This window comes from Bremia lactucae, linkage group LG3 (genome assembly GCF_004359215.1).
Source record: "Bremia lactucae strain SF5 linkage group LG3, whole genome shotgun sequence".
Taxonomy (NCBI): domain Eukaryota; phylum Oomycota; class Peronosporomycetes; order Peronosporales; family Peronosporaceae; genus Bremia; species Bremia lactucae.
Genome location: NC_090612.1, coordinates 237,110 through 249,120, shown reverse-complemented (window position 1 = coordinate 249,120; position 12,011 = coordinate 237,110). Strand labels below are relative to the sequence as shown.

At 47.1% G+C, this 12,011-nt stretch overlaps 2 protein-coding genes across 2 annotated transcripts; one reads left to right on the top strand and one right to left on the bottom strand.

Annotated features, from left to right (window-relative positions):
- Positions 1–1,132: 1,132 nt before the first annotated feature.
- On the top strand, positions 1,133–1,915 carry CCR75_009723 (uncharacterized protein; the record flags this gene model as incomplete). The annotated part of the gene is made up of 1 exon (XM_067967762.1): positions 1,133–1,915. The coding sequence occupies one exon, from the start codon at positions 1,133–1,135 to the stop codon at positions 1,913–1,915; it is 783 nt and encodes a 260-aa protein (XP_067816252.1).
- CCR75_009724 (uncharacterized protein) lies at positions 1,444–3,542 on the bottom strand. Its single transcript, XM_067967763.1, has 2 exons — positions 2,845–3,542; positions 1,444–2,782 (listed from the first exon to the last, which is right to left on the bottom strand). The coding sequence occupies exons 1-2, from the start codon at positions 3,431–3,433 to the stop codon at positions 2,592–2,594; spliced, it is 780 nt and encodes a 259-aa protein (XP_067816253.1). The 5' UTR covers positions 3,434–3,542; the 3' UTR covers positions 1,444–2,591.
- Between the last annotated feature and the right edge of the window lie 8,469 nt (positions 3,543–12,011).

Here is a 12,011-nt window from a genome sequence, read left to right as displayed (position 1 = left end):
CTTTATAGATACCTCGCGTAACAGATGACGCTAGCCGTCATCACGGATGACGCTGGGCGTCATCCCTCCTAATGTGAATGCAGCCATGTGCATCACATCCATAAGGATTGGTCACAAATGTGCACCACACCCGAGTGTTGGGTCAAATTACTATTATTTAGTAATTGACCATCCCCTTAAGTACACCAAGTGTACTTAAGGGGACTGTGTAACATAGGGGCAGCTTTAGCCCGTTACATACATAACGACACACCCCGTCAGAAGAAACCTCAAAAAATCATTTAATTCTGTAGCGTTAGGTCCGATATTGCGGCCAGCACTTAAGCGCACATAAGCCTCCGAGGGTGTGACTATCAACCCTTCACACTTTGGGAGGTATTGTGCATCGAACTGCTCACAAAGAATCTTTTCGGGCTCAATGAAACTTACTAGATCAATTAATGCGTATTTTATCGCGAATACGATGCTCGCTGTAGTATCATCACTTTTTTTCACTTATCAGTGTACATTTTATACTCTAGTGAGTATGAGAGCTCTTGTGGTTACGTGGTTGGGCCCCGAACTTGGACGGCCACGAATAAACCTATTGAGCATTTGGCTTTATGTACTGCAATGCGCTTTAATCATCTCCCCACATTTCACCGATTTCTAAGAATTAGCAAGAACTCGCTCTTTGGAAAAAAAGCACGAAAAGCCGGATTTCGAGTACAAACCACGTCGGCAATCGACGAAGGCTTTAAGAGTCTCGAAACCTGCATGCGCATGAAACAGATCCGAATAACTCATCTGCTTGTCAATATAAGCCGTGAAAAGGACCGTCAACTACTCTGGCATTAAAGCGAACGAACGTGGAAGCATTAATTTCGAGATGTGATTAACAGACTGTAAAAGGCGTCAAGGATGTAAAACGACTTAGTTTATGCACGGATTGGCAAAAAATTGCATACAAGATTTAGCAATATTATCATCTAACTTCAACGTAAGCAACGGTTTGGCATTGCCTGCCCGTCTCATATGTTCTTAACTGTCAAGATTCTCAAGCTTAAATATTTTTAGTGGTTGGTCTTCGGTCTTCCACCATTACTAACTCACTATCGTTTTTGCCTTTTCGAAAAGAGTTTACAAACTCGCAATGGAGGGTACCTGGTTCACGCTTATCAATGCTGTGCTTTTCGCGGTGCAAGCCGTCGTGAACATTGTTTATGCCAAGCAACTTGTCACGGTAGCACGAGACTACGAGACGCTTATCACCCCAGCAAGTTATGCCCTCGTGCTGTGGGTACTTGTTTACGCTTGGGAGGCTATACTTGTAATTGTTGAAGTCGTCGCACCTAATTACTCGATGTTTGCTGATGCCAATCAACCAGCACAACTTCGATTGTGTTTCGGTGCGACATGCATCTTGAATACAACTTGGGTTTTTCTGTTCGTGTTCGGTCATGTGTACACGTCTACTGTGTTGATTTATGCGTTGTGGCTTGCAATATTGGTGCTGTACGTCTACGCCGTTAACGATCGAAAAGCTCGCGGTGGTAACCCTTTCGACTGGGTTCTATATATGTGCAACGAAGTACCAATTTCGATATACTTTGCTTGGGTCACTACTATTGCATTCACCCAATTAGCAATGTCTATTCAGCACTCAAATCACGATTTCCTGGGACTTACTACGTATGTATCGTATCTTTGCATCGTCATTCTGCTTGGGATGCTTTGTTCGCGATACGCTCAAGACTCAATTGCTGGTCTTGTCATTATCTGGTATCTTATCGGTGTATCGGTCAAGCATGTCCACCTTCCGCAATCAATTCAAACTATGGATATTGCCGTTCGGGCGTGTGCGGGTGAGGGAGCGGCAATTATTGCTTCCGTTCTGGTCGTTAATTTGTGTATTAATTTAATGGAGGAAAGGTAAGTTTGAAGTTTTTCATCGACCACTGGCCTAACGGTGTCTTTTATTTAACTAAAAACAATATGCATTGTATGTTGCAATTGGACGATGGAGTGAAGCCATCCTCCAGCCTCAAACATGGGTCAGGGAATGGGTGCTGTCTCGGCTGCCTCCTACGGCTCCACCGGTGCTTAATAGCGCAGTTCCTGCTGTTTCTCGAGCCACTGCACGTATTTCTATTGCTGTACACTCTGCTACGGGGGTTTCGATCCCGTAGCACATATTTGACAGCCTTGCTATGCGCTAAGAAAAATAGCCTAATATGTGACCCAAACACATTTGTATGTAACATTAACTTTTTGTTACCCTCATTTTCGTGCATCGCCCTTACGCGACCGTGAACGTCTTAATGACGAAGAATGTTTTCCTTGGGACGATAGCGAATCGTATTGACGTCTGGAGCAGCTTCTATGTATCTCGATCGGGTGTTTTAAACAATCCCTTGATTGGTGCTTGTATTTGCTTTTGCGTTTGTGCGTGCTTGCTGTTCTCTTTTTGACAATCGCGTCTGAGTCTGAGCTGCTGCTAATGGCATCCCGCAATATTTTTTTCTCTTTTTTCAGCTTTTTTTTTCGTTGCTTCGCTGCCGTTGTCGCAAATCTTAAATTTCGACCATAATATTCTGTTGAAAACCCATCTATCATTTTGTAAGACTATCCGTACGAAACGACCCTCGCTTACCTTCGTCGGACTGCAAAATCTCAAATTCTTCTCCTGCTTTCTCCTGCAATTCCAACGGCAACGCTCCTCTTTTAAGCACCAATTTGTGCTTTTCTGACTTACGCTTCTGTATTTCCGTCACTGGGTCCTCCCATTTCTGCCGAGTAGCGTCTACACGAAAAGGCTCACCATTCTTCAGCCAAAACTTTATTTATAGTTCCAGCCAACGTTACCGTTTGGATTCTGGTCCTGCAACTTGCACTCCCGATCTCCGCTTTGATGTCCCCATACCCCGCATCGAATACAGCGAACATTGCGTAGTCTGAGCCCCAGAGGATTAAAATTAACTTTGATTGTTTCAGTATACTTGCCCTCCACTGGAGCGTCTTTAAGTATAGGAAAGCGTTCCACTTGGTCTTTCAACGTAAGTGTTTCTTGTGCTCGGCGTCCTACGTATCGCTCAAGTTTAGAGCGTTGGGTATCTCCGCGTCTTTCGGTCTTGCGTCGGAATTCCAGCACGTCTTCATCTTCTTGTAACTTGTTTATGCTGCTTTCTTTTTTCATAGCTTCTGAAAATCCTGGAGGTATTGCATACAGAAAATTCACTTGTGCAGTATTAACGAGACGAGCAGCGGCAGTGTCTCCAGCTGCAGCGGCGGCTTGCTGAGCCTGGAGCAAATCTGCAGCCTTGCGTACTTCCTTAGCATTTCGAAGCTCACGATCTTCCAGCTCTTTAGCCTGCTGCTCCGCTACCCACACACGCTTTTGATTAGCCTTGCTCGCCGGGTGCCACGATTTCTGGCCCAAAAATTGTAGAGACATTGTTTAAAATGCACCTTGACCTGGACTAATCTAGATTTTGTTACAATGAACTTTGGCTTAGACAAGTCGATACTGGATTGCTCGTTTTTGGTCCGTTTAACCCACAAAAAAATATTTAGACCTGTTAGATTATCCATATATTATTAAAATTAAAAAAAATCCAATAGGTTATATGCCACTCCCATTGTTGGCGGGCACGTCGTAATGCGGCCACGCTCTACTTAGACACACACCCTAGCACAGCGAGAAGCGGTTTAACCAGCTTCTCTTGCGTGCAGTGAGGTAGTTGTGGTGGGCGCGTTAGCGACCTCACCCAATGCACTAAGTACTCTGGTGTGTCACACCGGACTTGCCCTTCAATTGATGATTGGTTAGTTTTTGTATTTCTAATCATGTACACCTTTTTGGGGGACAAGACCACCTCCCATTATACTTTGGAGGATTTGTCGGCCCCGGGTATCGAACCCGGGACCTCCCGGTCCTGAAGTGAGTGGCGGACCACTACACCACCAGGATCGGTGCACTAAGTACTCTGGTTGTAACGGGGTGTATCGTTTCATGAAATTAACACTAAAAGATTGTTAATTAACATATTATCTAAAAAGTAGATAATATTTGGAGAATATTACTTTAGATGGTAATATTCTTAAGGCTTATCCATTGGTAGATATAGACCATTATATCTACTTTCTCCGCGGTCCAGTCAGCGCTGGACGCGCGCAAAGAGAAATACAGATAAGACTTTTAGAACATATTTTGTATCAGTTAGTATTAAGTAGATAGAAAAGAAGAACTTAATTATATTAATACAGTTTTCATTATACCCTCTTTAAAGCAAGTGTTTTTAAGAGAAGACTTCCTCTGCACGTACTAGTGTACGTGAAGTGACGTGAGGCACCACTCGCACTGAGGCAGTGCATAGTGGACTTATACTGAAGAAGTGCAAGTCGTCAGTGCCCCATTACACTGGTAAAGTGTCGTCACGGGAGCTGTAATCCGGCTCTTCGTGCGCACTTACCAAGTAGAAAGTAGTTTTCAGACTGATCTATATTTAATCGTATTAAATATAAATATCTTTTTTTAACAATAAAAATGTAATCTCTATAGATAACTCTTAATATGTATTGCGAGCGTATCAAGATACCTCGTGTAACGGGGTGTATCGTTACATGCAATTAACACTTAAAGGTTGTTAATAAATATATTATCTAAAAGGTAGATAATATTTGCAGGATATTACTCTATATAGTAATATTCAGAATTCTTATCCATAAATAGGTATAGACCATAATACCAGGGCACCACTCGCAACTGAAGCAGTGCGAAGTGGACTTGTACTGAAGCAGTACAAGTCGTAGTGCCCCGTTACACCTCGCATCACGGATGACGCTAGGCGTCATCCCTCCTAATGTGAATGCACCCATGTGCATCACATACACAAGAGTTGGTCATAAATGTGAACTACACCCGAATGCTGGGTCTAATTACTTCAATTTAGTAATTGACCATCCCCTTAAGTACACCAAGTGTATTTAACGGGGAATGTGTAACAGTAGGGCAACTTTAGCCCGTTACACCATCCCCCTATTTAAGAACAAATTGACACTTTTAAATTCGTCAAAGAGGAGCGAGGAACTACGAGCAGCTTTACGCGCCGCTGGTTCACTCAAATACTCTAGCGACCTGTGTTCCCATACACGGCGCCAAAGATGCCACCTAAAAGGGGCCACGTTGGTGTGTCGTCTGCGAAGACGCCCACTCAACCACGCACTAAGCACACGCGCCGCGTTAACTCGCCGGCCGCGTCTAATGCCTTAGTCGAAACGCCGACAGCTACTGCTGCTGTCGCGTTAACGGGGCTAAAGGATCCATCCCGCGTTAACAGTGAGGATACTGATCCGTCGCTCATTGTCCACTACAACGAGTCGACACCGATGCCGTCACCGCATAGTAGCGATGCGGACAACGAACTTATGAGGAAGAAGGATGGCGCAATGTTGCCCATCCAAAATTCTCTCATGGCTCACAACATGGAGACATCAAAATTTGCGAATGCTGTCTCGTCGTCTGCGCTTAATAGCGTAGCGACTATTAATGAGAGCGCTGCCTACAAAGCCCCAGCCGCTTCTCCGTTGGGTATGACTACAACGTCTTATGCTCAGACCATAATCCATAATGGCTCTGACATAGAGGATTCGGAGGTCAAAGCTCCGTCGACGACACGTGAACGTGCTTAGTCGGTGTCACAAGCCAGTCGTTTAGAACGTGACTATGTGACGGGTGGCATTCCAAAGATGCCCCCTCCATCTTAATGACATCGTTTAAACGGGCCAAGAGCGTCGCTCCTAGAGCGCGCTCTTGTAGACGCACATAATAAATATGCCGTCTTTTAATCATGGAGGGCTCAGGGAAAATCGCTTGGGCGTATTTTTCCGATCCCGGTCGTGTTGCGTTCAAATGAAACGCCCTACCAATACGAGGCGGAATTCCTGCGCCGCATTTATCCGCATTCAGATGCGATGAAGCAGCGGTCGCAATGAATTAATTTCGCCCGCTTGCGTGTGAAAGAAATCATGGGCGGTACTGTACCCCCTGTTTCCTCTCACACTGCTACTTCTGCTAGTCCATTTGAGACTAGCGAAGACGCCACAGCTGGTACTCCTTTTCATTGGCAGCCACCAAGCCGGGCACATCAAAACGTAGGATGTCGATCGGTTCCCAATAGTCAAAACACTTCGGGTAACCTTCCATTGGACGACGATCTGATACATTTGCCTCACGGAGCGGTAGGCAAGCAACCTACCAACAAGGAAGCGTTGATTACCACCCGCACACATCAGTGCTGGCGGCGCCCAATAGGAGTGGCGATCTCGCCCACCTACTCGCGGCTGCCTTACCTTCGTCCGTTCAGTCACAGGCGTTAAAGCTGATGAATGACGTATTGCGGATCTCGAGGGTCAAGTCTCGCGACTGACCTCGGATCTTGTTGATATCCGAGCGAAGGCCCGTCAGGGTTATGAACGCCTGAAGACTCGCTTAGACATCTTTGAGAGGATAATGCTGAGGGATCTGCATTACTCGCGTGATGTCCCTCGCTCTTCAAGTCCTGTTCGTGGTGGGAGGAGTCGGTCGGCTGATAGCTTTTCGCCTTTAGTCCCCCTCACCAACGACGCTCGACTCACAGTCGGCGTCACCATCGGTCTCCTTGGACGGATGGGGGTATGTGACCTCATTTGGGTCCACATACCGTTTTAGACAACCCATGTGAACGGGGTGCGTCTTCATATACGGGAAAAAGGGTGAGCCCATAATTTAGGTCTCTTACCTCTTCGACCACCGTAACGGGCCCAATAAAACGCGGCAACAACTTCGTAGTACCTCCAGGTAGTACAGAAATTGCATTTTTAGGTAGGGTAGCAGTACTTAATAGTACTTTTTCACCCACTCTAAAGCGTTCATTATTTTTGCGACCATTTCGGTCTGCATATTTTTTTTTGTCCTGTGCGCTTGCCATTGCGTCACGGACTTTACGTGTGATGGCTAATCGCTCATCCACAAAGCGTTGAGCCTCGCTCACGCTTTTAGTATCAAACTTGTCTATGATACCGCCGAGAGGTCGGTCATACGGCGTAGTTTTATTGACCACTGCTAAACTGGCAGGGTCACTAGGGCAAGTTTTTGTCGTTCGGATGACATCCTTGCGGGTCATCGTCATATTGACGAAATTGTCCCCCTCTTTCGCACCGAGCATAGTGAGGGCCCCCCCCCCACTAAGACTCGGGCTGCGCGCAAACGAGACTGGCGTCCGAGGATGGCGCATTCCGTTAATAAAAAACGGTGTTTCATCCGTACTGGCGTCGACACTGTTTTTTATAGCAAACTCCACGGAGGGCAATTCCTTGCTCCTCTCCTTGGGAGTTGCTTGTAGTTTGTAAGACATCCGCCACGACCCGATTGGCACGTTCTGTTAGGCCATCGGTCTGGGGATGATCTGCGGTCGACATGGGGAGCTTGCTACGTAGCAGCATGAACACATGTCGCCAAAACCCAGACGTAAAATTTGGATTATGGTCCGATACTATGGACTAGGGTATCCCGTGTAGTCGGTAAACATGATCCAGGAACAAGAGAGCTGCCTCCTTGCCTGTGATCGATGTCTTACATGGTGCTAAATGCACCATCTTGCTCAGTTTGTCTACAAAGACGACGAGCACTGTCCGATTCTTCTGATCGGGCGGCATGCCAAGCATGAATTCTAGACTTACTGACTTCTAACAATCTGTTGGAATCGATAGCGGCTTCAGTGGCGCACTGCTGGATGGCACAGGCTTAATGCGCTGACACTGTTCGCGAGAGCGAATATAGTTGGCCACCCATCTATATAGATATGGCCACCAAAATTCCTCTGACACTCGTAAGAATGTCTTTTCACGTCCCAGATGCCCATTAGATAGCGCATCATGGAGCTCATGAAGGATCATCAGCTTGAGATTTGTGTCATAGGGCAGATACATTCTCAAGGGATCACAAGGTGACAGCTGATGCCATAACAGGCCATCGCTGTAGCTAAAGCGATTGAGCTTAGCTTTCAGGTGCGACGGAAGGAAAACCTTTCGTCCACCGAAGTGATCCAACAGCAGGCGACAGTGGTCGTCCTGACTGTAGCTCCTTTTATCTCAGAGGCCAATGAGCGCGTCACGTGCTATGGCTTCATGGCTGCCAACATTAAGGGCTGGAATTGGGCTTTAGCACTAGACACACTTTCCTGGTGTCTTACCTCGAAGTCTGGTCTGCGCGATAAAGCGTCAGCCAAGCCATTCGACTTACTCGGCTTGTATTTAACTTTGAAATTAAAATTCAGAGAAGAATGTAAGCCATCTTGCCATTCTAGGCGAGAGGTGCGGTGAGTTTATTGCGGTCCACAGTAATGCGTGATCCGTAAAAAAAATGGCTCGGTGCCCAGTAGGTGCACACAAAACTTGACAAGAGCATACTTTATTGAAAGTAGATCTTTGTCATGCACGGGTTAATTCAGTTCCGCGGCATTTTAAAGCCATCGCTGTAGCTAAAGCGATTTAGCTTAGCTTTCACGTGCGACGGAAGGGTTACCTTTCGTCCACCAACGTGAACCAACAGCAGGTGACAATGGTCATCTTTACTGTAGCTCTTTTTTTATTTCAGAGGCTAATGAGCTCGTCACGTGGTATGCCTTCATGGCTGCCAACATTAAGGGCTGGAATTGGGCTTTAGCACTAGACACACTTTCCTGGTGTCTTACCTCGAAGTCTGGTCTATGCGACAAAGCGTCAGCCAAGACATTCGACTACTCGGCTTGTATTCAACTTTGAAATTGAATTCAGAGAAGAATGCTAGCCATCTTGCATTCTATGCGAGAGGTGCGGTGAGTTTATTGCGGTCCACAGTAATGCGTGATCCGTAAAAAAATGGCTCGGTGCCCAGTAGGTGCACACAAAACTTGACAAGAGCATACTTTATTGAAAGTAGATCTTTGTCATGCACGGGTTAATTCAGTTCCGCGGCTTTTTAAAGCCATCGCTGTAGCTAAAGCGGTTTAGCTTAGCTTTCACGTGCGACGGAAGGGTTACCTTTCGTCCACCAACGTGAACCAACAGCAGGTGACAATGGTCATCTTTACTGTAGCTCTTTTTTATTTCAGAGGCTAATGAGCTCGTCACGTGGTATGCCTTCATGGCTGCCAACAATAAGGGCTGGAATTGGGCTTTAGCACTAGACACACTTTCCTGGTGTCTTACCTCGAAGTCTGGTCTATGCGACAAAGCGTCAGCCAAGACATTCGACTACTCGGCTTGTATTCAACTTTGAAATTGAATTCAGAGAAGAATGCAAGCCATCTTGCATTCTATGCGAGAGGTGCGGTGAGTTTATTGCGGTCCACAGTGATGCGTGATCCGTAAAAACACAAATGGCTCGGTGCCTAGTAGTTGCACACGAAACTTGACAAGAGCATACTTTATTGAAAGTAGATCTTTGTCATGCACGGGGTAATTCAGTTTCGCGGCTTTTAAAAACCGGGACTGATAAGAGATGACGCGGTCAATGCCGTCGTCATCCTTTTGCATGAGCGCGCTGCCAATTGCAAAATTACTTAGATCGCAGACGACGCTAAAGGGCTTTTCCGCGTCTGGCAATGACAAGACCGGTGCCTCTACAAAAGACTGCTTCACTTATGTGAACGTATCATCTTGTTCTTTTAACTATACCCATTCTGCGTCATTTTTAAGGAGGTCAGATAATGGCTTAGTTTGCTCAGCATAATTCTTGCTTTGCTTATGCAAGTAATAAGCAAGCCCTAGGAATTGGCGCAAATCCTTCGCATGCCGTGGGATTGTCCATCCTTCACTGATTTTACCTACCCATGAGAGAGTCCGATGTAGCCAAAACAGCTGTAAGCACCCCAAGCGGTATGCTTTGGGAGTGGCTTGTGATGCCCCAAGGGTTGAAAAACGCACCAGTCAACCAAGTGGTGGCTCACGTGATGCGTCAGCACCGTGCCTACGTGCCCCATATTCGTGCATATTAGGGCTGAGGACTGGCTGAGCGCAATAGAGTCGTACAAGCGTCATTTAGACGCTGTGTTGCAGACTTTGAAGGATGCCCAATTGTACGTCAACTTGCGAAAAGTGCGTCATAGAGGTCCCTGAGATACCTGTGCTGGGTTGGATCGTAGGAACACATGGTGTACGAGCAGGCCCAGACAACCTGATAGTAGCCATCCTTTAAATCCAACACGGAAAAAAAAGTTGAATTTTCCATGGAGTCCAATAAAACACCTTCTCGCGGAATTGGCGTTTGAGCCGGTATGGTCGCCGTGTTCAGCTTATTGTAAGCATAAACCACGCGCCATTCACCTGTGGCTTTACGCACACAAAAGGACGGGCTGCAGTGTGGTGATTTGTTCTCACGCCCATGTCCCGCCTTGGCTCGCTTGTGGAAGAACTCATCGATACAATCGACTTGTTCTTTCGGCAACAGCCATTGCCTAGTCACACAATATTTGGTGCCAGGTTCGAGGTCTATCTCGTGCCCGATGCTCATATCTGCTGGTAGGCGGATCGGCCCTACTTCTGGAACACATCGCGATGATTCCACAGAACCTCAAAGAACGGACTGTCTCTCAAGGCATTCAACCTTGATCAGCGAACCGTTTCTTTTTGTCCGTTTCTAGGACGCTCTCGTCCATTGTGGACGACGAGTAACAGTCCATCAAGTTCTCTTCTGGAATTGGTGTGACTATTTCGTGGATCTTTTCTTCCTTTAATTCGGCAAGGAACAGATCCCACGGCATCTCCGGGAGATTTACTATCTCCTCGGCAGATTTAAAGTCTTGCCGGAGCAACTCAACTGAGGATACCTCCGCAATATCGTCTTTGACGGCCTCGAACACGTCGTTCGAAGGCCCGTCCTCTTTGATAGGAACTGATCCGAAGGTCACTCGTTTAGACGTGCCTTTGATCGTCCTAATCTGTCGGGTACTCGTTCTTCGAGTCACCACGACCTTTTTCTGGGAAGCGGGTGGCGTTGCACTCCTGGCTAACGCACCCCTTCCAACCGCACCAGGCTCTAGGCACCGTGCCGGTTTATGCGACACTTGACATAATGTCAGTTCGTCGTCTACTGCCACAAGCTTTTGGCTCTGTGCAAAACATTCGGACGCAGGACTACTTGTCATCGTCTTTTTCACTGCCCCAGTCTCCACGAGCTGGGTAGGAATTGGTGACGTTTGACATCCCGTCAACACACCCTCAACTGTGTTCGACACGACATCAGTTGCATACGCCTCTCGCAGAAGTACATCCTTTCCGGTGTCCTGCGTAGAGCTCGCAACTGTGCGTGTACGCCAGTCTATCCATGGTTGGTGTTTTGTTAACCATGACATGCCTAGGATGAGGTCATACGGACTCTCCATACCTAGCACAAGAGAAGTTCAACAAATACAGGAATACCATTGATCTTGTGATCGTCTGTGGTCGATGCAGAACTCACCCGGCTCGCACGCTGGTTCTTGCCATCGCCCTTTGGGTAGGGAGTTCTCTTGCCGGGCGTCTTCGCCCCAGCAGGGACCCTGGCATAGCAGCGAGCCATCATATGGCCGCGCTTGCTGCATTTATAACAGACCACGTCTGCATTGCCCAACTCCGTAGGAGTGGCATTTGTCCTCTCGGCCGACGGCTTATACCAAGCTGTCGCCGAGGCACTGTTGTAGGATCGCTCCTCAACTAAGGCAATTTGGATTGCCTCTTCCATCGTCGACGGCACCTTTCTGAAAAGGGCGACGAGCTATGCCGTAGTCCGTTCATAAACGTGGGCACCTTAATGTGTTCCGGAATCGGACCTACGGTAATGGACGCCGACAGCGAGCGCATCTCTTGCATATACTCTTGCAGAGATTGCTTCGCCTGTCGCGCTCCAAGAAGCTCACCTGAAGCAACACTTCTTTGTTCGGCGGCTGGCACATGGCGCGAATCTTTGTCTTGAAGATCGCCCATGTAGGGATCGCACATGTAGGGATCGCCTTAATGTCTGCCACAAAAGCCGA